Source organism: Chiloscyllium punctatum, chromosome 39, assembly GCF_047496795.1.
Source record: "Chiloscyllium punctatum isolate Juve2018m chromosome 39, sChiPun1.3, whole genome shotgun sequence".
NCBI classification, from domain to species: domain Eukaryota; kingdom Metazoa; phylum Chordata; class Chondrichthyes; order Orectolobiformes; family Hemiscylliidae; genus Chiloscyllium; species Chiloscyllium punctatum.
In genome coordinates, this window is record NC_092777.1 from 32,173,675 (window position 1) to 32,200,315 (window position 26,641).

Here is a 26,641-nt window from a genome sequence, read left to right on the forward strand (position 1 = left end):
ACCAATAATGAGCACTTTGTGAACTTGGACATGGTCCTTAGGCATTTCTCCAAGGTGGACATGTGTGTTTGGAATGGGAAAAATGTGTGTTTGGCACCCCAAGTGACCTACTTGAGCTACAGAGCCAATAAGACTGGGTTACACCTGTTAGAAGATCAAGTTAGGGCGTTCAAAGGTGTTGGAGCTTATATTTTTTCCTTGGGTTGGTGAATTTTTATATACAGTTTGTATGCAACATGGCTTCCGTCCTGAGACTGTTACATCTGTTGGAAAAAGTCATGGAAATGGTCTTGTCGCCAAGACATAGCCTTTTAGACAATGATAGCTGTTTCTTCACTTCGATAATGTGTTGGCACACTGATCCCAGGGGAGATTTGGTGCTCATGTCTCTGTACAGTATCAGGGTAGTGTTAGCTCACTGGCCCAATGGGGGGTCAATGTCCAATAGCATATGCTTCCTTGGACTTTGGCATGTATGGCACAAATACACCCAGAGAGAAAAGGAAGTTATTTTTAGTGTGAGACAGTTCCACCAATATTTTTTTAATGGATATAAACTTGTTCTGGTAACTGATCACAAACCTGTGCTGCCTCACTTCAGGTTGAATTCAGTGCTGGGCTCTCATTCTAAGCCTGTACAATTACAACATGGAACACCATCCAGACGAGTGGTACTTGACACTGGTCCCGCTTCTTCAAAGTCAGCTCTGAGTGAACATGACCATTGATGCACTATTATATCTGTCAGCCAGGGCTACTTGATTGGAACTGTTAATGTGGTCCATTCAGGGAGCTCATTCTAGGATATCTACCTGGTTGACTTCATGACTGCTATTATATCTCTCCCCTTCTATGTCCCCGGACCTAGCCCTGTTCCTTTTTTCTTGTAGAGTCTCCCTGGGGAGGTTTTGCTCCAGGTCCAGTTCCTCTGATGTAATGCGCACAAAAATTTGGAGGGAGTAAAGATTGCATTTTGAAAGGCTATCTGACTTAAACTGGCTTATGGAATATTATCATTGGAATGCAAAAAAGTCGCAGAACCTTGAGCAACAAAATCCGATTTGGGAAGTGAGCATAATTTGTACCAGGATTGTTGACTCTGTCCGGTGCAAAATCGCTACAGCATTTCGTTCTATTTCAAACAATACTGATAATAAGAATAATGGTTGGAAGGAAGCTGATCTTGATCTCCGATGTATTCTCCAGTGCTGTTAAAATGTAAATAAAATCCAAACTCTGCCAAGGTTTGAAAGCTGACCCATTTTTAAGGGTTCCTTTTCTTTGTAAAAATAGTACCTCCTAATGTGCAAGACATTGACTCAAAATGTTGAATTGAATTTCTGCTTCATTTATTAAGGTAGCAATTTATAAATGAAATGCAGAACAATAATGTATGTACCATTTCCCCAGCCACATTCACATTAACAGTATCTTGCAGATCAAATAATCACATTGCCTGGCTGAAATGAATATCATTAGTACAAATTACATAAGCCATTTCAACCAAATAGTTTGATTTTTGTTTTTGAATCTTTAGTGAAAATTGAATAACTTGACTGAATCAGTGAAGTTATTTCTCTGTTTAGCAGGCAACTTTGAAATGGATGTTGCTTTGTTTGGTGTTAGTCAATGTTTTGTGTGACTGAGGAAATGGGCATTAAGAATTTCTCATTCCCATGGATACATATTGCACAGGAGGAAGTCATTTGTGAATTATTCTTTGCTTGACTGGTTCAAGGATAATTTCACTGTCCCAAACTTAACCATAGCTCAGTGTCATGCCTTGCTTCAAATATTTATCCAATTTTCCTGCTAGTTGCAATAGTCTCTGCTTGAATCATGCTATGTCGCAGGCACTCTTACAATTCCTCATTCAAACTTCTCCTAAATGTTCTCAGTTGCTTATAATAATTTGATGTCCTTCATTAATGTCTCAGAAAACAGTCTTCCATAATGCTGACTTGAAAAGCATCTGCGTGTAAAAAAGCCAGATGCAACTTCTCAACTTGGTCAGCTCAAAGGAAGTCATCCTGATTACTAATGCAACAGACAATATGCTCTCACGTAAGCTGTCTTAATCATGCTGTTTTCTTCTCCGCAGTCCTCCAAAGCTTCACAGGGATCTGGGTTTTATTCCAGGCTCTGGTGACTGTCTGCATGGTATTTGCATGTTCTTCGCCCTGTCTGTCTGGGTTTCCTCTAGGTGCTCTGGTTTCCTCCTACAATCCACAGATGTGCAGGTTAGGTGAATTGACCATGCTAAATTGCCCATGGAGTTTGGGGGATGTGTCGGTGAGATGCATTAGTCAGGGGTAAATGTTGGATAATAGGGTAGGGGAATGGGTTTGGGTGGGTTACGTTTTGGAGGATCAGTGGACTTGTTGGGCCAGATGATCTATTTCCACACTGTAGCAATTCTATAATGATGTAGGGATTCTACGATCAATGTTGGCTGTTTCTGGTGAGGCATGTAATATTGTAACTTTGGAGACGTGCATTCAAAAAAACTATTTCTCTATAGATAAAATACACGTCCTATAAATGAAACAAAAACTAAGGGTGAAACGGTGGATGCATTTTGATCCCAGTTGACTGTAATCCTGCCCAAGTCAGATCCCAGAATGAAACCTGGTTTGAGAGATTATCATTTAATTTGACTTGGTAATTGGATCAGTCAACAAATATTCACACAAAGGCTATTTATGTTCTTCAACACAAGAAAACTGGGATCTGACTTGGGCAGGATTACAGTCAACTGGGATCAAAATGCATCCACCGTTTCACCCTTAGTTTTTGTTTCGTTTATAGGACGTCTATTTTATCTTTCTAGTCTTTCTATTATGAAAGTGGATTTGTTGGTTGTGCTCAACTAAAAGCTGCCATGCAGGACACAAGTACATGAGGCTTATAAGGTGGAAAAAGCATGGAGCTAACTCTTAATAAAAGCAGTTACTTGAAGCATTGTGATTTGCCTGTAGTTGCTTTGAGTCCCAAGAACATCTTATCCTTTGGAAATTCCATTTGTGTTGAGGATAATACTTTTAAAGCAGATTTGTGTGAGCATCAATTGCAGATGTGGACTGTTGGGGTAAGAAAAGTAAACCTTTCTAGCTTTCTGGTTAGGAAACTTCTGTTCTTCATAGCCCATAAAATTTTACATGTTTTAAAATGAGCAGCGAGTGTCCTACTCTGGGGATGAAGAGGCAGCAAATTCTATTTGTTTTAGGTACCAGAGCAAAAAGAGGTGTTTATCAGGCTGTCTGTTTTTTTTTTGCACACAAGGTAGATGACAGTGATCCCTCTTCAGATTCATATGATGAGGATGAAGACAAGAATATTGTTGCATTCAGAGATGGTTATGAGCGGTCAGAGACGAGACCTATTCTCTCCGTCCGTAAGTATTGAGACAAACTCTTTACGGAGTTGAAATAACTTTTCTCTACTGAACAAGTACAAATACAGCAACTGAAAACAAGGTTTTTTAACTGATTATTTCATACGGAGGCCACTTGACCCAAATTCAATGGAATCGATGTAATTGTCGGGTTGCTTGAACCTTTGTTTCTCTGGAATCATGATGGATTTGAGGGAAATACTCCACTGTTGGGAGTGCAGTCTTTCCTTTGAAACCAGCTTGAGGATTCCCATCTCAGTTGGACAAACAAGATCCTGAGGCAGGGAAGTTCTGTGAATATTAAGCCTTCTACTGATGCCACTGAAACGTTATCCAGTCACACTTCACATGACTGGGAGGTTGCTTTGCACAGACTGGGTGCACTTTTTATTAAAATACAACTGGATTCGGAAAGTACTTAATTGATTGTAAGATACTTTTGAGATGTTCTGAATTTGTAAAACATGTTTAAATCTGGTTACATTGCATTTTTTCCACAATGTCGGCTTTCACAATGATATGACTCGAGTATGAGAATTAGCTGTTTGGTGCAAAGCTGTTCAGTGTAGCAGGAGCTAGGTCTCATGGATGTGTTTCAACTTGTGGAGGGTGGTTCAGCTTGATAGGTAAGTGAAAACGGGAAGGAACTGAGACAACTTAATGATCTGATTATCAATAGTTTAACCACTTGGATATTTAGACTGAGATGAAAGGTGACAAATGGTGCCAGGTCTGGTGAAGTTTCATCTACTTTATTGCCCCCCACCCCCCAATGCCTGTCTGCAATATTTTGCTTTTGTAAAGTTTTCTTCTAAAGTCTCAGGAATTTACTTTGGCTAAGCTGCTTCATCCTTGTACAGTACTGAGCTGCAATTTACATCCGTATGCATAAGCTTCCGAATCTAACCTTTTTAAAGTATAAATTGTTAGTCCTCTGATTGCAGGAGTTGGACTCAGTGTATTGACTAACTTCCACAGCTATAAATTGCTTTGAACTGATCAATCAATTTTCTGCATTCCCAGTTAAGTTTTTTGGCTTCTGTCCGATTTACGAATCTGGGCAGAGAATATTTGATTCCCTGCAGTGTGGAAACAGGCCCTTGGACCCAACTAGTCCACACCGACCCTCCGAAGATTAACCCACCCAGACCCATTTTCCCTCTGATTAATGCACCGAACTCTGTGGGCAATTTAGTACGACCACCTCACCTGACCTACACATCTTTGGACTGTGGGAGGAAACCAGAGCACCTGGAGGAAATGCATGCAGACACTAGGACAATGTGCAAACTCCCCACAGTCGCCAAGGCTGGAATTGAATCTGGGTCCCTGGCGGTGAGGCAGCAGTGCTAACCTCTGAGGCATCGTGCTGCCCGTGTTTACAAGACTTTTCATAGTAAACTTCAGATTTTGGAGCATTTGTGAAACTGAAAGATATTTTGGATTTTGTTTAGTGTTTCAATATCTAGACCAATTTGACTAGACATGAGGGTTTGACCATTGTTTAATTGGATCTGTAAGATTGCAATGATGTATTGAATAATCACTTCCATTCACAAAAGCAGTGGTTAGAAACACAGCAAGTCAAGTAGTATGAGGGGAGAGAGAAACCATGTTCGGACCTTAGGATTTTCCATACCAGGAAATATTTGAAATGTGACTGTTTCGTAATTGAGTCCAGAGCTGTGAAAAAATTGTAGGAGAGGAAAAAACAAAAGAATAAAGGCAGGAGTAATCAAAAAATGAGTGGTCGTCATACAAAACACGGGGATTGGTAATGGAACCAACCATAAAATGAGTTGAACCGCAGCAGAATCCAGTCTTGGAATAAAAATGAAAATGATTCATTTTTAAAGTTTTATGTCCTTTCCACTAGAGTATATGCACTAACAATTCTATTGACTGTTTTATGTCTAGAAAGGACCAGCACGTATGATGCTTTTGACATTGTGGAGCGAGTAGAAATGGGTCAGATGGCTTCCATGTTTTTCAATAAAGGTAAGCCTTTCACTTCGATTTATTTTACAAGTAACCATTGTTTAGTACATGTTTAAATAATAGAACTATTGGTGCTGCATTAGCTAGTCTTTGTGCTGGTGGATATGCAGCAATTCACCTCAGCCCTCAAACTTCTGAAGAATGAGACCAAATTACTGTCTCTGATCACATTGTACTGACCCAGAGATTTGATTTCTGTGTCTTGGGACAGTTTGAGTTCATATTTCAGATTGATGGTCTCTTACGGCAAACTGCCAGTTATCTTTTTGTCCTGGATGATGTCGAGCTCCTAGTGTTGTTCGAACTGTGCTAATCCAGGCAAGTGGGCAGTATTCCATTGCATTCTTGAATTATGTCTTTTAGATTGTGGACAAGCCCCGTGGAGTCAAGAGTGGAGTTGTTTGCTGGAGGATTCCTAGTCTTGTGGGTCTTTTGGCCATAGTATTTATATGGCTAGTCCAGTTCAATTTCTGTCAATGGTAACCCTCTGGATGCTTATCGTGGGTGATTCGGTGATGGTGATGTCAATGAATGGTAATTAGATTCTCTGTTATGGGAGCTGGTCATAGTCTGGCATTTGTGGTACAAATGTTAATTGCCATTTGTCAGTCAAAGTCTTGTTTCATTGGATATGGACTGCTTCAATATCTGAGGAGTCACTAACTGTACTTAGCACTGAGTAAATTATCAGCAAACGTTCCCCTTTCTGATGTTAGGGCAGAGAGAACCTCCTGGGGGAAACTGAAGGTGTTCGCCCAGCAAACTTTGGTTTGTACTCTTTTTTTTAATTGGTCATGTCAGGAAAGGGTAGTAGAAATGTAGTTCACTGGAGCTGGCGCACTGTGCTATACATGTCTGAAGATTAAAAAGAAAGGTTACAAAACTAGGCTTTAATATGGGTAAAATATGTATCTTTGATTTTGGAAGCCTGATATGATGCAATGCTAAATAAAATTGCAAACTTTTCCATGTATTGGAGGTATTTAGCCAGATTTTGTCAGTGGTGTTAGAAGGGCTGACCCAAATTTGGCTGAGACCTCGTGATTTGTTTGCAAAGAATTTGAGTCCAAGCTACCAATGAGCGGAGTCTTTAATTTAAACTAATTTAACAGCACTGAGTATAGAATTTGTTTCTCACTGATCTGTTCGTTGATCACATGTTAAAAACGAAGCCAACTTAGATCCAGTTGACTTAAGGTGTAGATCCCTAAGGTGTTATAATGGTGTGTAGTGTAGGGAAAAACTGAAGTTCTTAGTTTTTGTTGCATTGGAAGGCATCTATATTGCAAGCTGTGCTGGAAGATAAGTACCATCCTGCAATTTCAGGATTTTTGTACTCAACTGCACTAAATGTTCTGAACTTGAGTCTGGTTTGAGCAATGATGATAAAGCTGACAGTTGGCTGTTAACTCCCCAATCACTAACAAAACTTGAGTTCTTCTACCTCTAAGGTTTAATAATGTACAACCTGCTTCAGAGTACTTTTGCTTCTCATCCGATGGAAGGGTTGTTTGAATTGTCAAGTGATGTAGCCAATTCATAAAGCTGAGCAAATATAACACATCAACTGGCGGTTAATACATTTAAAGTGCAAGAGCTAGCAAAAAGCTAATGGGAAGTTTGAGCTTAGTTCACTCGTTCTGTATGTTACATCCTAATATATTTCTATCCAGAACAGACAGTTCGAGCAATGAATACAGACAGACATGAGCTGACTGTGACTTAGTTTATATTGTTGTAAAAGGTTTTCCCAGTTGATCAGTTTTCAATGAGCTATTGTAGACCACAAGTTTATTTTTGTTTAACTTAATGTGGCCTATTATGTTAAAACATCAAGTGAACTGTCATTATGCAAAATACATAGTATAGGTGAATGGCTGTTTTGCTGTCTTAAGACCATGTATGGAATCATTTCAGGAACTATGCTCAACTACCTGGACTACATGTCAAGAAGGCAACCTTCTCAAGGCCAACAAATGGTCAACAAATGCTCAATAAATTTAAACAAGAATATTGGTTGTGAGACAATAACATTTGGATGAGCAGCAATTTCCTACAATTAAACATTTAAAGCCCAAGTTCAGTGTTTTATTTTGCCCTCGCTAAGTAAGGGTGAACTAAACTATAGCCTTTTTTTTACTTAGACCTAGAACTGTCAACCCCATACCTTCTCCAAACAGTGATCGCTAATATTGGTTGTCATTTACCCCCTTAGCTCAACTGAAGTTCTCATCTATCCTTTTTGCTAAGAACTTGACTATTTCTGTGTTTGGCTGGATTTCCTCCCAGATTGTACCCTCTTTGAATGCAGACTCCTCCAGAATTGTATTGCCTGTATTTTGAGTTCAACTATATGTTCTGACATATTTATCCCTGACACATTGACACCTCAACTTTTAATAGGTTTAGTTAAAAGTTCTCATCTCTGCCATTCCCTTTGTGGCTTTGCTTATCTTTAACTCCTTTTTTGTCCCCACAATATTCAGTTGTTCCTTTTCACGGTTTGGATCCTGACCACAAGCATTCCTTTCCTTAATATCTTGTTCTTCAAAATGTTACATCTTTGGACTACATTTCCAGTCCCACTATCTCCTGTGGCTTGTTAGTTTTTGTTTGACTACACTCGAGTGAAATATTATTTTTTTTCACTGTGAAGTGTGTATGCTATCATTTGTATGTAAACCTAATAGTATTTGAGTGACTTGCAGAAGTTCAATTTGCCTTCATAGACATGAAAACTATTAGACCCATGAGTAGTGTGATGAAATGGCTAAGACATGGAGAGCCAGTCGGCTTAATGTAGATGCATTGTTATCCATACCTTTCATAAAGGTGTTGCAGTTCCACATTCAATTGTCTTATCTGATTTTGGCCTTGGAGAATGCCTGCTGCAAATTCATCAATTTCAAGAAACTGGCAGCTTTGGCATGTTCTGGACTGTGGCTATAGCTATTACAGCCTGGTGAGGTGGTGCAACAATAGCCTCAAATCGTTTAAGCCAGTCTTCACCATTCATAGATGTCACTCCTTCTGTCAACCATTACTATTTTGAAAGATTCTGTCTATGTTGAGTATTGCCCACTGTTAGGACGTGGAGGTTGAACCTCTCTGCTCATTTAACTAAAGCACCCAGATAAGGTCACCTCAACTCGTAATCTTTTTAAAATGTGTGGATGAGAGAAGATCCCTGATTTTCACTGTATTTATATATTTAAAAAAAAAACTTTTTTTGACCTAACAGGGAACGTTAACATAAGTTTTCCCCTAATTAACCACTATCCCTTAGCTGACCGCAACTCTCTTAATATGCTTTTCCAATAACTCAATTATAAACTGTATGTTAACACAGTCTCTTTAAGTCCACACAGATGGTCTTCTCTTCCTTCAGCCTTCCTCTTCTTTTTTTTCTCAAATCTGCTGTCTGCTTCTGGATCATTTTCTTACTTAGTACTGAGTATTTTTAACTATCAAATGTCTTGTTACTTTTCTAAGTGGTGTCATTTTCGAGATTTTTGAGAGCGTTTCATGTTAAATAGGCAGTTAGCTCTGAGCAATTTTCAAAATACTCTCCTTTATAAATCCCATTACTCATGCCATCTCATTGGTCCAATGTTGTCAATATAATCAAATTTAAATTCAATTGGTTTTTGATATCCTTGGCATATTTTAAATTAACTGGTTAAATTCAAATCGGATTGACTTAACTTCAAAAAAACAACCCAACCCAAGCTTTCAATTCTCATTACTCTTTTTGACTCTGTCAGCTAGTCATCCATGTGCTGTCAAAATCTCTCAGCTCAGAAAAGCACCCTCCCTCTCTTTAAGGGACCGTACATGCTTTCGACTTCATAACACTTTGTGTCACACAGTAATTGCACTTGCGTTTTTTTCGACCTTCCCAATTTGTGGCTGTGTTGTGTCACTGGGGTGAGTGTGCAAGGATATCATTACAAGTTTGTCCAGACAATTTCTGAGAATGAAGATGTTAATGAAGTGCCAAAATGAAGACTTTGGATACAAAATGGGACTCAACTATGACCCTCGTCCACCTGACTCCTTCATCTGAAGATAGCAATTTCTATTTGTGACCGCTTGAGACTGGCACCACCATGTTAGGCCTACTGTTTGGAGCACTGAGAATCATGAGTATTTGAATGCTTTATTGTTTTGAAAGACTTTGGAAATAAAATTCTAAAATATTTTCAAGGTGGAGATGGATAGATTTTTAAGCGAATGAGTGAAGAGTTATCAGAAGTGGGTGAGAATGTGGAAGATCAGCTGAGGTCTGAGCAAATGGAGGACAGCGTTTGAAGTGCTAAGTGGCCTACTTATGTTTGTAACCCTGGCTAAATGAAGGGTGCAAAAGGCATTCAGAGCAGCACCAGGTATCATCTAATGATATCAACCTGGAAAAGTTAGAATACAGGCTTAAGTGCATGCCAAATAGCATGCAATAAACATGTGAATGATCCCACTGCCAGCAGATTTTAGTTCTGCAGTCCAGCCATATTCAGTGTTGAATGGTGGTGGACAATTATCTCATCAGGAGACTGCACAAATATCCTCATCAGCATGAACCTCCGCAGAGCAAGGCAACATAAAAGGCTGTAAAATCTGTATCAGTCTTCAGAGGTACCAAGTTGCTAATCCACCTGGGTGCCGACCGAAGTCCCCAGCATCACAGGTGCCAGTCTTAAGCTAATTCAAGTAAGTCATGATGAGATCAAAAAATAGTTAGAGATACTGGGCTATAGTTAGAGTACTGAAGACATGTCCAAAGCTAGTTGCACTCCTAGCCAAGTGGTTCCAGTGCAGCTACAACACTGGTGTCTGCCTGATTATGTTGAAATTTGTCTATGTCCTGTCGTGACATTATGTGCACAGTGTTATTTAGCAATTAATTTAGTTTCTGTGCAGTTTTGCTATTATAAAGGAACCACAGAACAACTTTATCTTTACAGCATCCCTGGTCCCTTCTCCTGTGCCACTAGTATGCAAATTCTCTGCTCTACATAGAACTTCTATGCCTTTTTGGCATCAAGTTTTAATTCCAGTTTTCAAGTTCTTTACTGTTGTTGTTTCAATGATCTCACGTTCCTTTTGAAGGAATATATTGACACAGGTTGGAGCTGACCGACTACAACAAAACTCAAGATTAGTACAACCTTGATCCAAACATTGTCAAAAAAAGTGAGTGGACTGCCCTTGACAAAATGTCAACATTTGTACCAATTTGGCATCAAGGAGACAGTGGGAGCTGGGCAAGTTGTCTGTGGGTTGATTCATATCCAGCACAAAAGATGATGTTGAAGGTATGACATAATTGCATAAGTTCTCCAGGATAGTGCCGTGGTTCCAACCATCTTCAGCTACTTTACTTTTGCCTTCACTCCATTATAAAGTCAGATGGGAGACATCAAATGATTGCTTAATGTTCAACACCATTTACAAATCATCTGATTCTGAAGCAGTCTGTCTATGTCCATGTGCAGCAAGACCTGGACAGCACCTAGGCTGGGAAGTGGGAAGTAATCCTTGTGACTGAAGTGCCAGGCAATGTCCATAATTCTCCAAAATGAGCTCAGTGGCTGGGAATTTTGTGACCATCCATGTACATGATGGATAAGCATTCTTGACAAGTCACAAATGAGGAGAGTTCAGGAAATACTAGCCTGGGTTGGTACAGCTCCAACAACATGTGCGTTTGATGCATCCAGAACAAACCAGGCCCATTTGATGGGCACTCAGTCTACCATCGTCCACATTTGTTTTCTCCTTCACTGACATGGTGCCAGCACAATCTACAAGATGCACCTCTTCATAATTTACCAAGACTCTTTTAGACAGCACCTTCCAAACCTGCAACCTGTATGACCACATAGATGGAGGATAGCAGATACATGGGAATACCTCCACTGCAAGATCATCTCGAAGCTACTCACCATTCTGACTTGCAAGTATTTATCACAGTTTCACTCAGTGTCAACATTTTGGAACTTGCCCCTGAACATCACCGGGATCCCTGACAACCCAGGGACTGTTGCTGTTAAAGCTGCTGGATCAACACCATCATTTCTGGCTAATTGTCAATCAGCACGGCAATGTCCTCATCCATGAAAAGATTTAACAAAAGGTAAGAGTGTTTCCAAATTATTACTTTGATTTTAGCTACTTAGAATGACTTGATGTCTTGAACCATCTTTGAACATTAGCGTTCCCAATGACACCAACTATTAAGTCAAAGAGCTTCTCAACAAAAAAGAAATTAGATGATACAGTTGGAGTTAAAACAAAAAATTAGTATCTTTTCAAAATGCTAAAGGCCAAAATGTTTAACTGCTCCTTTTGTGTAGTCTTTTCATGTCTGCCTTTCTAATTGTAGCTTGGAATTCTGGTGACTCAGATTGGTTGAGCCCTTGCTCCACTTTTTTTTGGTCTTTGGGATTTCTTGATTTTTGTTTTAGTTGTCTTTTTTGCTGCTTGCCCAGTTGGGATCTGGTTATACTTATCATGTGCTCAGCAACCTCACATTTTGAATGGTAGTAGGTATTCTAGGCTGCTGCATTAAAATGTCAGTCGTAAATGCTGTAATAGAATTTTTGTTCTTGTCAATTTCCTCAGCATAGATGTTTAAAGTAAATTCTGTGTTTTGGCCTTGGAAATGAATCATGTTTCAGTTGTGACAGTGGGAAATTGCTCTTTAAGTGATCAGCACAACTGCAAAACTTGACTAAGGATGTGGTTATGTTCGTATTGTAATCCAGAAAGTCTGGACTCAAATCTCACCTGCTCCTTGGCTCTATCACATTGTATCTGTACAGGTTACAATAATTGCCCTTGACCAGAAAAAGAGGCAATTCAACACTGACTTTGCTAAATCTTTCAAAAAAACCCCCAATTTTCTGCACTACTTTGCTCATAAACTGTTGCCTTCAACTTGTTTCTTTGCTAATTACTTTAACATTTGTCCTTTGGTTATTTGCTGTCCTGTCAGGTTTCTCTCTTTACACTCATCATGCTATTTGTGCCTTTTGAACATGTGAAGCAACTCTTGCCATCTCTCCTTGAAGGAGGCCTGCACCAGCTTTTATACTCTTTGTATGAAGTTCCAATGTTAATTCTTTGTGGAACCACTGTACATTTCTCTCCAGTCTGATAAACTCTATTCACTGCAGAGTTCTGATGCATGTTTACCAACATGTGTTAACTGTTTCTCTCTATACGCATGTTTGAATATTTTCAGTGTTTCCTTGTTATATTTAATTGTTTTTCAGCATATGCAGTATTTTGCTTTTGAGGTGTTCACTGCTACATTCTGCTTTCTATCTGGCATGTTATTTTGTGCAACCAATTAGAATCACTGCAATGGTTTGTAACATCTGAGTCCTTGCTGACGGATAGCACTTTGCGTCTAGGTTTGAAGCTTGTCGGTTAAGTGCCTGTTGAGGATTTCAGCGCACAAAGCAAGGTACAATTCTGAAGAAATCCTGGTGCTTTTTGTTTTAGATGAAATGTTAAACTGAGGACTTTGTTTCTCCCTTTAGCAGATGCAGCAGATACCAAAAGCTCTGCCCTCGTCCTATTTGTAAAATGGCGATGAATCTTTGGCTGTCAATTCAGTCTGTAGTGCTTTTTGAGTTCCGATGCTTTGTTTATCATTTGTACCTATTTAACTCTTAAAATCTAGAATAGTACTTTTGAAGTTTGTTTCCTACATACTGTCCAATTTTTCTTGAACTTTATTTTGTTCTCTCGAAGGAAGGGACTTCTTGCTCTCTCGTAAATGGTAATTTCTCAATGCTGCTACATAGTCATTATCCATCACAGTCGGTGATTGCCATTTTAGCTTGGCTGTTCTGCTGGAGCTGAAGTGACAATATTTGCTCCAAGTAAGCATACAGTTCCAAAGTATTTTAATTCAGTTGACATTTATTTTGATAGTTGAACCTTTAGGTGGGTTCTATTTTGGTGCAATTCAAATAAATTGCTATAATATGGTCCTCCATAATGATGGAACCTCTGGCTAATTAGTTGCATTTCCACTTTGGCGGTTTTGTTCATTTTGTTGCCACCATCCTTTTGGATGCTTTCATTTTTCTGCACAGCACTTGTGTAACTGTGCAGGAGAATTCATCCATTTGTGAACAAACCACTCTGCCTTTGCCTACCCAATTTGCAACTATGAGTTGAGTTGTCGATGGTGCAGAAATCTATTGTAGTTGCACACATAAGGAAACTTTTCTTCACTTTAATAAAAGTGCAATTGTTTTTGAACATTATTTTGCATCGGTCCTCTGCAGTGTTTTCAATTCCTTCATGTTAGCACTGCACTGATAGAGATAATTCACACTTCAAGTTCATTTAAACTTTATAGTTTGTAATAACCCCCTTGTTCTAATGACATTGTTTCCCTTCCATGCATTGCCCAATATGGAACTGACCCATGAGGAAAAGAATGGCTGATAGAAGGTCTCATGGCTGCTATCTATCTTTTGATCCATTGGTTTGTTGGATGCCTTCAAATTGAAGCACAGGTCCAAGGGATGATATACATTTTAAATCTAATTACCAAGCTATAGGTAGAATAAGTAGTAGTACATTTCCATCCTGTAATTTTCAATAAAGGGAATTCTGGTGCAAGCTATTCTTTCTTAAATTGAGACACAGCTCATCTGTGACAGTGAAACAAATTTGTTCTTGAACCTTCATAACTGAGGTCCAGCAGAGTTGGTATGACATTGCTGTAACTGATATCTCTCAGAAGAAAGTTCATTACCCAATGTCGTTTTTAGGAATGTTCCAAAAATCTCCTCATTTGATCATGAAGTAAATGTTTATTTTTGTTCACTGAAGTGTTGTAACTCTTCAGAGCATTCACGATTAAAATCATTCTTTGGCAATCTATTCCACATTCTTGCTATGGTGCTCTGGTGGCCATGTACCTTGCACAGAATGGCTTACTGCTGTATAGATATTGGCACTTGTTTTGCCATAAGTCATAATGATCAAGATATTATTTCTGTCCATTGCTATGGAGAAGTTGAACAACCGCTTTCTGTTCCTGCATGCATACTGTTGAATGAAGGAATAATGAAGATTTATCAATTTTTTTTTATTATTCAGCTGTTTCATCACATTGTTATCTCAGCCCTGTTTTAACACTAGCAATAACAAGAGGTTTCAGAATTTATCCTCTGATTTTCACTCACCATGTTAGATAATCGGTTTAGTGCATTCAGGAGTAATTATTTTAAACAACTGCCAAACAATCTTGTTGACCTTGGAAGATTGTGTACGAAAATACTCTGTAAAATCCCAAATAATGGTGTTTTTAACTTTGCCTCTTTGACATTCTCTCCTCCTCTATAGTTTATATGAATGCTTGATTTTACATTGCAATAAATATTTGAATTGTAAGTTGGCCAGTTCAGTTCTTGTTTAAAGCTCAGTTGACAGGGTGATGTGTTTGTGATGCAGAGTAATACCAATAGCCTGGGCCCTATTCCTGAATTGGCTGAGGTTACGATGGAGGAGCCATTCCTTAACTTCTCCCCTTCCTTGAGGTGTGGTGATCTCTTAAACCACCACCAGTCATCTGAGTGCGCAGTCCCATGGTGACTTTGTTTATCAATCCTGTGGTGATAACTGCTTGCTTTGTAGACTTGTAATGAGGCTGTTTTCAAGAGTTAATGGCTTGGAGATGTGCTGATCTTATCAGCCTAACTTTAGGCAGGTGGTTGTGGGCTAGTTGACTTCTCCCATTTCTGAAAAAAAACCTCTTCAGTTCAAGGTGAAATCTCATCTTGGTTTTGGAAGAGTGATTGACTACAAGACTTGAGAGACGACTGCATGATTAGTGATCTTGTCAGAATATCAGTACAGAAGACTCTGGACCATTTGCGGCTTTATCTTTGGTTCAAGATTATCCGATTGGCTAATTTTTTCTTAAAGTCAGTTTCTCTGTGTGGAGTCATTTTGAGAATATTGAGAGGCATAAGCACTACACTTATTTCTGGCAGTATACTTGAACCAATTATTGCTTCTTTATTGATTTTTTTTTCTCTTGATAAGTCAGTAATTGTCTAAGAAACTTAGATGGTAATCTTTTTGTGTGGAAATGCTGCTTAGTGATATAATACTTAATTGATCATTTTGGTAACTGGAAAAAGTCTTTTTTTTAAATTGTGAACAATGAAGTCATGGAATTATTGCATCAGTGTAATCATCCACTTAAGTTGTAACAGTAGCCTTCAGTTTGTGCAACCAAGTCCTCATAACATGAAACATGTTTCTTGTTCTTAAGCAGGTATTTAGGACTTTCTGACCCTTCCAGACCCCTACAAAAGAAAATTTATTATGTATGACTAGCAAGTGTGAAATTACTTTTGGGGATAAGGAGGCAATAATCAGAATAGTGCATATAAAATCTACTGTCTTGTGACCAGAACCAGGGCAGTTGGTTTTGTTTTCATACTTGTAAAAAAAGTAAAGCAATTTATTGAAGCAACCCATTTAAATACTTTTCCATTCATACTGATTTTATGCGGTATAATGTGTTGATCGTTGTACTGGATAATGAGTCATGTGAATATTAAGAAATCAGTGTGATATCGAGGTTTTGATAGCATTCTCAAAATCATAGCAAGTTACTATCTTGTTCCCTGTTCAAGATTTACTAACATTACTAACCTCTTGATTAGGAGGGAGGAAGTGTTGGGTATTCTAAAAGGCATTAAGGTGGGCAGGTGTGGATGGGATCTATCCCAAGTTACTGAGGGAAATGAGAGAAGATAAAACTGGGGCCTTAACAGATATCTTGCCAGCATCCTTGAACATGGGTGAGGTCCCAGAAGCCCGGTGAATTGCTAATGTCACTTTGTTTAGGAAGGGATAATCCAGGTAATTATAGACCAGTGAGCTCAACGTCAGTGGTAGGTAAGCTGCTGGAGAAGATACAGAGGGATAAAATGATTCCATTTTGGGAAAAAAGAGCTTATCAGTGTTAGGCAGCATGGTTTTGTGCAGGAAAGGTCATGTCTTACCAGCTTAATAGAATTCTTTGAGTGGGTGGCACAGTGGCTCAGTGGTTAGCAATGCAGTCTCTCAGCGCCAGGGACCTGGTTTCGATTCTAACCTTGGAACTGTCTGTGTGGAGTTGGCACATTCTCCATATGTCTGCGTGAGTTTCCTCTGGCTGCTCCAGTCTCCTCCCACAATAGGTCAGTTGGTCATGCTAAATTGCTCAGTGTTCAGGGATGTGTAGGTTAGGTGCATTAGTCAGGGTAAATATCTGCTAATCGGGTAGAGAAATGGGTCTGGGCAGGCTACTCTTCGAAGGTTCGGTGTGGTCTGGTTAGGCTGAAGGGCCTGCTTCCACACTGTAGGATTCTGTAATTCTAAGTGACAAAACTGATCGATTGAGAGCTGTAAATGTCACACATGGATTTCAGTAACTCGTTTGATAAGATGTCCCACACTTGGCTGATGGAGAAAGTGTACTATCTAGATGGATAAAGAACTTGTTGGGCAAGAGGAACATTCTCAAAATAGAGAACTGTATCCAATGGTGTTCCACAGGGATTAGTGCTGGGACCACTATTTGTGTTATACATAAATGATCTGCAGGAAGGTAAAGGTGTGATTACCAAGTTTGCAGATGACACCAAGATTGGTGGAATAGTAGATAGTGAAGGGAACTGTCAGAATACAACCGAATATAGATAGTTTGGAGAGTTGGGCGGAGAAATGGCAGATGTTCTTCAATCTGGGCAAATGCGAGGTGATGCATTTTGGAAGATCCCATTCAAGACCAAACTATATGGTAAATGGAAAAGTCCTGGGGAAAATTGATGTACGCAGAGACCTGAGTGTTCAGGTCTATTGTACCCTTAAGGTGGCAATGCAAGTTGACAGTGGTCAAGAAGGCATTGGCCTGCTTTCCTTCATCGGATGGGGTATTGAGTGCAAGTGCTGGCTTGTCATCTTAACATTGTTGAAGACTTGGGTTTGGCAACATTTGGAATACTGCGTACAGTTCTGATGGCCACGTTAGCAAAAGGATGTGGATGCCTTGGAGAGGGTGCAGAGGAGGTTCACCAGGATGTTAGCTGGTATGGAGCATGCTAGCTATGAAGAGGTTGGGTAGGTTAGGATTATTTTCATTGGAAAGATGCAGGTTGAGGTTGTGATTGAGGTCTACAAAATGATGAGAGGCACAGGGTGGATAGCAAGAAGCTTTTTTCCCCCCCAGAGTTGGGGATTCGACAACTAGGAGTCTTGAGTTCAAGGTGTGGAGGGGAAAAGGTTAAGGGAGATATGCGTGGAAAGATCTTTATGCAGAAGCTGGTGGTTGCCTGGAATATGTTGCCAGCAGAGCTGGGCACGATAGATGTATCTGGACAGTTAAATGAATGGACAGAGAGCAGAGGGAAACCGATCCTTAGAAAATAGGCAACAGATTTAGAGACAATAGACAATAGATGCAGGAGTAGGCCATTCTGCCCTTCGAGCCTGCACCGCCATTCAATATGATCATGGCTGATCATTCCTAATTAGTATCCTGTTCCAGCCTTATCTCCATACCCCTTGACTCCACTATCTTTAAGAGCTCTATCCAATTCTTTCTTAAAAGAATCCAGAGACTGGGCCTCCACTGCCCTCTGGGGCAGAGCATTCCACACAGCCACCACTCTCTGGGTGAAGTAGTTTCTCCTCATCTCTGTCCTAAATGGTCTACCCCGTATTTTTAAGTTGTGTCCTCTGGTTCGGCACTCCCCCATCAACGGAAATATGTTCCCTCCTGCCAGAGTGTCCAGTCCTTTCATAAGCCTATACGTTTCAATCAGATCCCCTCTCAGTCTTCTAAACTCAAGGGTATACAAGCCCAGTTGCTTCAGTCTTTCCGTGTAAGGCAATCCTGCCATTCCAAGAATTGACCTCGTGAACCTACGCTGCACTCCCTCAATAGCCAGAATGTCTTTCCTCAAATTTGGAGACCAGAACTGTACACAGTACTCCAGGTGTGGTCTCACCAGGGCCCTGTACAGCTGCAGAAGCACCTCTTTGCTTCTATACTCAATCCCTCTTGTTATGAAGGCCAGCATGCTATTAGCCTTCTTCACGACCTGCTGTACCTGCATGCTTGCCTTCATTGACTGGTGGACAAGAACACCCAGATCTCTCTGAACAGCCCCTTTACCTAATTTGATACCATTGAGGTAGTAATCTGCCTTCCTGTTCTTGCCACCAAAGTGGATAACCAGACATTTATCCACATTAAACTACATCTGCCCACTCACCTAACTTGTCCAGGTCACCCTGTAATCCCCTAACATCCTCATCACATTTCACCCTACCACCTAGCTTTGTGTCATCAGCAAATTTGCTAATGTTATTGCTGATACCATCTTCTATATCATTTACATATATTGTAAAAAGCTGCGGTCCCAGCACGGATCCCTGCGGTACCCCACTGGTCACTGCCTGCCATTTCGCAATGGAGCCGTTAATCACTACCCTTTGTTTCCTATTAGCCAACCAATTCTCTATCCAATCTAGTACTTTGCCCCCAATCCCGTGCGCCCTAATTTTACTCACTAACCTCTTGTGTGGGACTTTATCAAAAGCTTTCTGAAAGTCCAGGTACAGTACATCCACTGGATCTCCCTCGTCCATCTTCCGAGTTACATCCTCAAAAAATTCAAGAAGATTAGTCAAGCATGATTTCCCCTTCATAAATCCATGCTGACTCTGTCCTATCCTGTTACTATTATCCAGATGTGCTGTAATTTCATCCTTTATAATAGACTCCAGCATCTTTCCCACCACTGAGGTCAGACTAACTGGTCTATAATTTCCTGCTTTCTCCCGCCCACCCTTCTTAAAAAGTGGCACAACATTAGCCGCCCTCCAATCCTCAGGAACCGACCCCGATTCTATTGAACTCTGGAAAATAATCACCAGCGCATCCACGATTTCCCGAGCCACCTCCTTCAGTACCCTGGGATGCAGGCCATCAGGTCCCGGAGACTTATCAACCTTCAGACCTAACAGTCTCTCCAACACCAAATCCTGGCAAATAGAAATTCCCTTAAGTTCAGGTCCTTCAGCCACTGTTACCTCAGGGAGATTGCTTGTGTCTTCCCCAGTGAACACAGATCTGAAGTACCCATTTAATTCCTCTGCCATTTCTTCGTTCCCAGTAATATATTCCCCTGTTTCTGTCTTCAAGGGCCCAATTTTTGTCCTAACCATTTTTTTGCCTTGGACATACCTAAAAAAGCTTTTACTATCCTCCTTTATATTCTTGGCCAGTTTACCTTCGTACCTCATTTTTTCTCTGCGTATTTCCTTCTTACTAATCCTCTGTTGTTCTTTAAAAGCTTCCCAGTCCTCCGTTTTCCCGCTTATCTTCGCTAAGTTATACTTTTTCTCTTTTAACCTTATATGTTTCTTTACTTCCCTTGTCAGCCACGGCTGCCCATGTCTCCTCCTGGGATCTTTCTTCCTTTTAGGAATGAACTGATCCTGCATCTTCTGCATTATACACAGAAATATCTGCCATTGTTCCTCCACGGTCTTCCCTGTTAAGGTATTGAACCATTGAACTTTGGCCAGTTGCTCCCTCATAGCTCCATATTTCCCTTTATTCAACTGAAATATTGTCACTTCAGATTGTACCCACTCCCTCTCAAATTGCAGATTGAAGCTTATTGTATTATGGTCACTACTTCCCAATGGCTCCTTCACTTCGAGGTCACTGACCAATTCTGGTTCGTTACACAATACCAGATCCAGAATCGCCTTATCCCTGGTCGGCTCCAGCACCAGCTGCTCTAAAAATCCATCTCTGAGGCACTCCACAAAGTCTCTTTCTTGAGGCCCGATACCATCCTGATTCTCCCAGTCTACCTGCATGTTAAAATCCCCCATAACAACTGTAGTAACATCTTTGCGACAAGCCAATTTCAGCTCCTGATTCAACTTACCTCCAACATCCAGACTACTGTTTGGGGGCCTGTAGATGACTCCCATGAGGGTCTTTTTACCCTTAGTGTTTCGAAGCTCTATCCACACTGACTCTACATCCCCTGACTCTAGGTCCGCCCGCGCGAGGGACTGAATATCCTCCCTTACCAACAAGGCCACCCCACCCCCTCTGCCCGTCAGTCTATCCTTACGATAACACATGTAGCCTTGAATATTCATTTCCCAGGCCCTGTCCCCATGAAGCCCCGTCTCAGTTATCCCCACAATATCGTAGAGGATCTGGATTGGCATGGGGTTGGAGGGCCGAAGGGCCTGTTCCTGTGCTGTAAGTTTTCTTTGTTCTTTGATTACAAATTCTGATCATTCACTATGATTGATGCATGGTTATTAGTTCCTGACGTATAATCCAATACTCAAGAGAAATCGATGTTATTTGTGAACATGAAGCATGCCTGTAATGGAGAGTGGAAGTTTTCCTTGGACTCACCCTCTCGTTTAATTGCAAGCTGCTGTTACCTACACATGGATCAATGTGCACATGAGCTTTGACTGTGGAACCTTACCAGATAATTGGGTAGCAAATGCAGCATAAGGGCAGACCCAGTTGTAATAATCTTTGTCGCAGGAATAGTAATCCAGAAACCCATGCAATGTTCAGGTGGACCTGGGTTCAAATCCTAATGTGATGAAGTTGATTTAAAATTTCAAAAAAAAACTGGAATTTAACTGTTTAAATCCTGAAACCATTTTGTTGATTGTGGCAGAGACTGGATGGGGGCGTATCTGATTCACTATCCTTTAGGGAAGACAAACTGCCCCTCTTACCTCGTCTGGTCTACATGTGACTTCAACTGCATGGCAATATGTTTGAACTCTTAACATTCCTTTGACATGGGCTGGCAAACCATTTGGTTGTGTTATACTTTTTAAAACACCTCAAAAAGAATGAAATCAGACAGGCCACTTGGCATCAAGTAAAATGTTGGAAATGACAATGGTATACTCAGCCCTGTTGACACGACAAAGTTCTCCTTACCAATCTGGGGATTTGTGCAAAACGTCTGAGAGCTGTCTCAGACTTAACTTCACCTGCCAAGATTAGAATGACGCTGGAAAAGCTCAGCAGGTTAGGCAGCATCCGAGGAGCAGGAAAATCGACGTTTTGGGCAAAAGCCCTTCATCAGGAAACTGATTCCTGATGAAGAGCTTTTGCCTGAAACGTCGATTTTCCTGCTTGGATGCTGCCTGACCTGCTGTGCTTTTCCAGCACCACTCTAATCTTGACTCATCTCCAGCATCTGCAGTCCTCACTTTTGCCTAACTTCACTTGACAGTCTCACATAGATCAAAACCTTAGATACGTTGTATTGGTAAGAATATTCATTGCACAGGATAGAAAAGGGGCCTAAGTGGCAACGTTTTCATGACGAGGATGGTGTGTGGGTGTGGAATGAGCTGCTAGATGAAGTCGTGGAGGCTGGTACAATTGCAACATTTAAAAGGCATCAGGATTGGTGTGTGAATAGGAAGGGTTTAGAGGGATAAGGGTCAAGTGCTGGCAAACGGGACTAGATTTATGTAGGCTATCTGGTCAACATGGAAGAGTTGGACTGAAGGGTCTGTTTCCATGCTGTACCTCTCTGACTCTAAATGGGATAGACTTTGAACAGAGAGATCAACTCAAGACAGGGCATTCGTGAAGTAATTTGGGCCATGGTGCAGCAGAATTGTACTTGAACACAATCTATACTTCATGGTCTAGCATAGTCCCCCATACACACTCAACCACCAAGCTAGGGGATCAGCCTTGTTGAGTAAATTGTGCAGGAGAGTTTGACAGGGCAGTACCAGTCATATAAAATTGAGGTGCCAACTTGGTGAAGCTATAAATGGGACTACTTGCATCCCAGACAGTGTAAGCAGCATGTGATGGTCCAAGCTAAACTGTGTAATCTTGCCACATGCTATCATGAATGATGGTGGACAACTGAGTCACTCACTAGAGTAGCAGGGTCTATAAACAACATCATCTGAGAGGGGGACCCTAGCACATCAGTGCAAAAGATGAGACTGGAGCCAATTTGATTTCTAGAACCACCGTTTCATAAATAGATATTTCAACCTTTTGAGCCAGCTGTACCATTCTGTATGATCTTGGCTGGTCCTCTGACTCCATGTCATGTTCTCACTTTCTGTTCATGCTTTAATCTCAATTTAACAAACGTTGTACAATGTGTCGTAACCTAGACTTTCCAGCCTTCTATTATTAGAAATTCCACAGGTTGGCCAGTGTTTGAGTGAAGCTATGTTTTCTTACCTCAGTCCTACATGTTGTATTCCACATCATGAAACTGGGGAAGGTGAGACCTGTACAAGAAGGATGGGTTGCATCTGAACTGGAAGGGGACCAATGTCCTGGGTGGAAGGTTTGCTCGAGTAGTTCGAGAGGGTTTAAACTTGTATGGCAGGGGGGTGAGCTGTATACCGGAGGTGAGAGTTGATGCAGATGAGGCAATAGCAAGAGGTAGACCAGCTAGTGGGAAGGATTTTCTTGGCAAGGAACCAAGGTATCAGTTAGTGTGTTTGCTTTAACGCAAGGAATATCAGGAATAAAAGTGACGAACTTAGAGCATGGATCAGTACCTGGTGCTATGATGTTGTGGCCATAACACAGGTATGGGTTTCTTGGGGGCAGGAATGGTCCCTGGATGTTCTAGGGTTTAGAGCATTTAAAAAGAATAGGGAGAGGGGGAAAAAAGAGAAGGGGGTGTAGCACTACTAATCAGAGAGGGTATCACAGCTACAGAAGCTTCCATTGTCGAGGAAGACCTGCCTACCGAGTCAGTATGGGTGGAAATTAGGAACAGCAAGGGAGCAGTCACCTTGTTAGGTGTTTACTACAGGCCCCCCAATAGCAGCAGGGAGATGGAAGACAGCATAGGTCGGCGGATTTTGGAAAAGTGTGGACATAGTAGGGTTGTTGTAATGGGTGACTTTAACTTTCCCAATATTGATTGGAACCTTCTTCGAGCAGAAGATTTGAATGGAGCTGTTTTTGTAAGGTGTGCTCAGGAGGGTTTCCTAACTCAGTATGTTGACAGGAGGATGAGGGGAAAGGCCATTTGAGACTTAGTGCTCAGAAACGAGCCGGGGCAGGTATCAGATCTTGTGGTGGGAGAGCATTTTGGTGATAGTGACTACAACTGCCTCTCATTCTACATAGCTATGGAGAAGGAGAGGATTAGGCAAAATGGGAGGATATTTAATTGGGGAAGAGGAAACTATGATGCGATTAGACATGAGTTAGGAAGCATGGATTGGGAGCAATTGTTCCATGGTAAAGGCACTATAGACATGTGGAGACTGTTTAAGGAACAGTTGTTGCGAGTGATGAATAAATGTGTCCCTCTGAGACAGGCAAAAAGTGGTAAGATAAAGAAACCTTGGATGACGAGAGCGGTGGAGCTTCTCGTCAAAAACAAAAAGGTAGCTTACATCAGGTGGAGGAAGCTGGGGTCAAGCTCAGCTCTACAGGATTACAGGCAGGTGAGGAAGGAACTTAAAAATGGTCTGAGGAGAGCCAGGAGGAGGCACGAGAAAGGCTTGGCAGAACGGATTAGGGAGAACACTAAGGCATTTATGTGAGGAATAAGAGAATGGTCAAAGAAAGAAGGGCCGATCAGGGATAGCATAGGGAATTTGTGTGTGGAGTCTGAGGAGGTACGGGAAACCCTAAATGAGTTTTTTTGCTTCTGTCTTTACGAAAGAAATGAACTTTGTAGTGAATGAAACCTTTGAAGAGCAGGTGTGTATGCTGAAATGGATAGAAATAGAGGAAGCTGATGTGATGTAAATTTTGTCAAACATTAAGATTGACGAGTCGCCAGGCCCGGACCAGATTTGTCCTCAGCTGCTTTGGGAAATGAGAAATACAATTCCTTCGCCACTTGGGAAGATCTTTTCATCCTCGCTCTCCACTGGAGTCTTACCTGAGGACTGGAGAGAGGTGAATGTAATTCCTCTCTTCAAGAAAGGAAATCAGGAGATCCCCGGCAATTACAGACCAGTAAGTCTCACGTCTGTTGTCTGCAAGGTGTTAGAAAGGGCTCTGAGGGATAGGATTTATGACCATCTGGGAGAGCATGGCTTGATTAAATGCAGTCAGCACGGCTTTGTGAGGGGCAGGTCATGCCTCACAAACCTTATTGAGTTCTTTGAGGATGTGACTAGAAAGGTTGATGAGGGTGGAGCTGTGGATGTGGTGTATATGGACTTCAGCAAGGCATTTGATAAGGTTCCCCATGGTAGGCTCATTCAGAAGGAATGGGATTCAGGGGAACATTCCTGTCTGGATACAGAATTGGCTGGCCAACAGAAGACAGAGTGGTAGGAGAAGGAAAATATTCGGCCTGGAAGTCTGTGGTAAGTGGTGTTCCACAGGGCTCTGTCCTTGGGCCTCTATTGTTTGTAATTTTTATTAATGACTTGGATGAGTGGATTGAAGCAAGGGTCAGCAAGTTTGCAGACGACACAAAGGTTGGAGGTGTTGTTGGCTGTTGTAGGCTGCAGCGGGACATTGACAGGATGCAGAGATTGGCTGAGAGGTGGCAGATGGAGTTCAACCTGGATAAATGTGAGGTGATGCATTTTGGAAGGTTGAATTTGAAGGCTGAGTACAGGATTAAGGATAGGATTCTTGGCAGTGTGGAGGAACAGAGGGATTTTGGGGTGCAGGTACATAAATCCCTTAAAATGGCCACCCAAGCGGACAGGGTTGTTAAGAAAGCATATGGTGTTTTGGCTTTTATGAACAGGGGGATTGAGTTTAAGAGTCGTGAGATCTTGTTGCAGCTCTGTAAAACTTTGGTTAGACCGCATTTGGAATACTGTCTTGTTCTGGTCGCCCTATTATAGGCAAGATGTGGATGCTTTGGAAAGGGTTCAGAGGAGGTTTACCAGGACGCTGCCTGGACTGGAAGGCTTATCTTGTGAGGAGAGATTGACTGAGCTCGGACTTTTTTCATTGGAGAAAAGGAGGAGGAGAGGGGACCTAATTGAGGTATACAAGATAATGAGGCATAAATATAGGCGATAGCCAGAGACTTTCCCAGGGCAGAAATGGCTAACACGGGTCATAGTTTTAAGCTGGTTGGAGGAAAGTATAGAGGGGACATCAGAGGTGGGTTCTTTACACAGTTGTGAGAGCAGGGAATGCGTTGCCAGCAGCAGTTGTGGTGGCAGGGTCATTGGAGATATTGAAGAGACTCCTGGACATGCATATGGTCACAGAAATTTGAGGGTGAATACATGAGGATCAGTGGTCGGCACAACATCGTGGGCTGAAGGGCCTTTTCTGTGCTGTACTGTTTGGTTCTGTGTAAATATTTACCTTTTTTGATGATCCTATTCTCAGAATTGTGGCAACCTTTTTGAATGGACAAGTTACAATTTATTCTGTAAGGTGGTTGATAAGGATATGTACAGCTAATTCTATCCAGAATCAAAATTCTCCCCAAAGCCAAACAAGGAATCTGTTTAATTCCTAGCCAATGCAAGGCAACCTTGCTTTCCTCTTCTCACCAAGGCTGTTGGGGCAAAGTGGTATGTCCCCATCTTTGAGTCAAAAGACTTGGGCTCATGCCCCAACTGCCCCAGCCTTGTGTTGTCCTATCTCTGAACAGGTTGATTAGAAACCATAAATCATCTGGAGCTCTGTGCATCAGGTTGTTTGGGCAGTATGAATTTTAAAAATCTAGTCTTCGCAGTTTTGGGCTAGGGTGCCCAGGTTTATGTTCCAGCTGGTCCAGAGCTGTCATAATATTGCTGAACCCTGCTTGATTAAAGAGGGAGAGCATTCACAGTGGCACTTTGTTTTTTGAGTAGTCCTCTGATAAGGACATCTTGATGGGAAGACTGGCTTGCTTTTGCTTTGTACCCCAGGGTAGGAAGACCCATAGCGCTCAACTATTGTCTTGGCCGAGATCAGTTAGTTCAACACAGGATCAAATCTAGAATGATTAGATTAGATTAGATTCCCTACGGTGTGAAAACAGGCCCTTCGGCCCAACAAGTTCACACCGATCCTCCCAAAGAGTAACCCACCCAGACCCATTTCCCTCTGGCTAATGCACCTAACACTCTGGCAATGTAGTATGGCCAATTCACCTGCCCTGCACATCTTTGGACTGTGGGAGGAAACTGGAGCACCTGGAGGAAACCCAGGCAGACAGTTGCCCCAGGCTTGACTTGAACCTGGGACCC

The 26,641-nt window shown here is 41.3% G+C and overlaps 1 protein-coding gene across 3 annotated transcripts in view; it reads left to right on the forward strand.

The window, feature by feature from the left end:
* Positions 1-26,641, forward strand: part of tmem104 (transmembrane protein 104) — a 225,330-nt gene that overhangs the window by 60,498 nt on the left and 138,191 nt on the right. For all 3 annotated transcript variants that reach the window (XM_072558408.1, XM_072558407.1, XM_072558409.1), the window contains 2 exons: positions 3,283-3,394; positions 5,312-5,392. In XM_072558408.1, the coding sequence (XP_072414509.1) occupies positions 3,283-3,394; positions 5,312-5,392 (193 nt within the window). The remainder of the gene's footprint in view (positions 1-3,282; positions 3,395-5,311; positions 5,393-26,641) is intronic.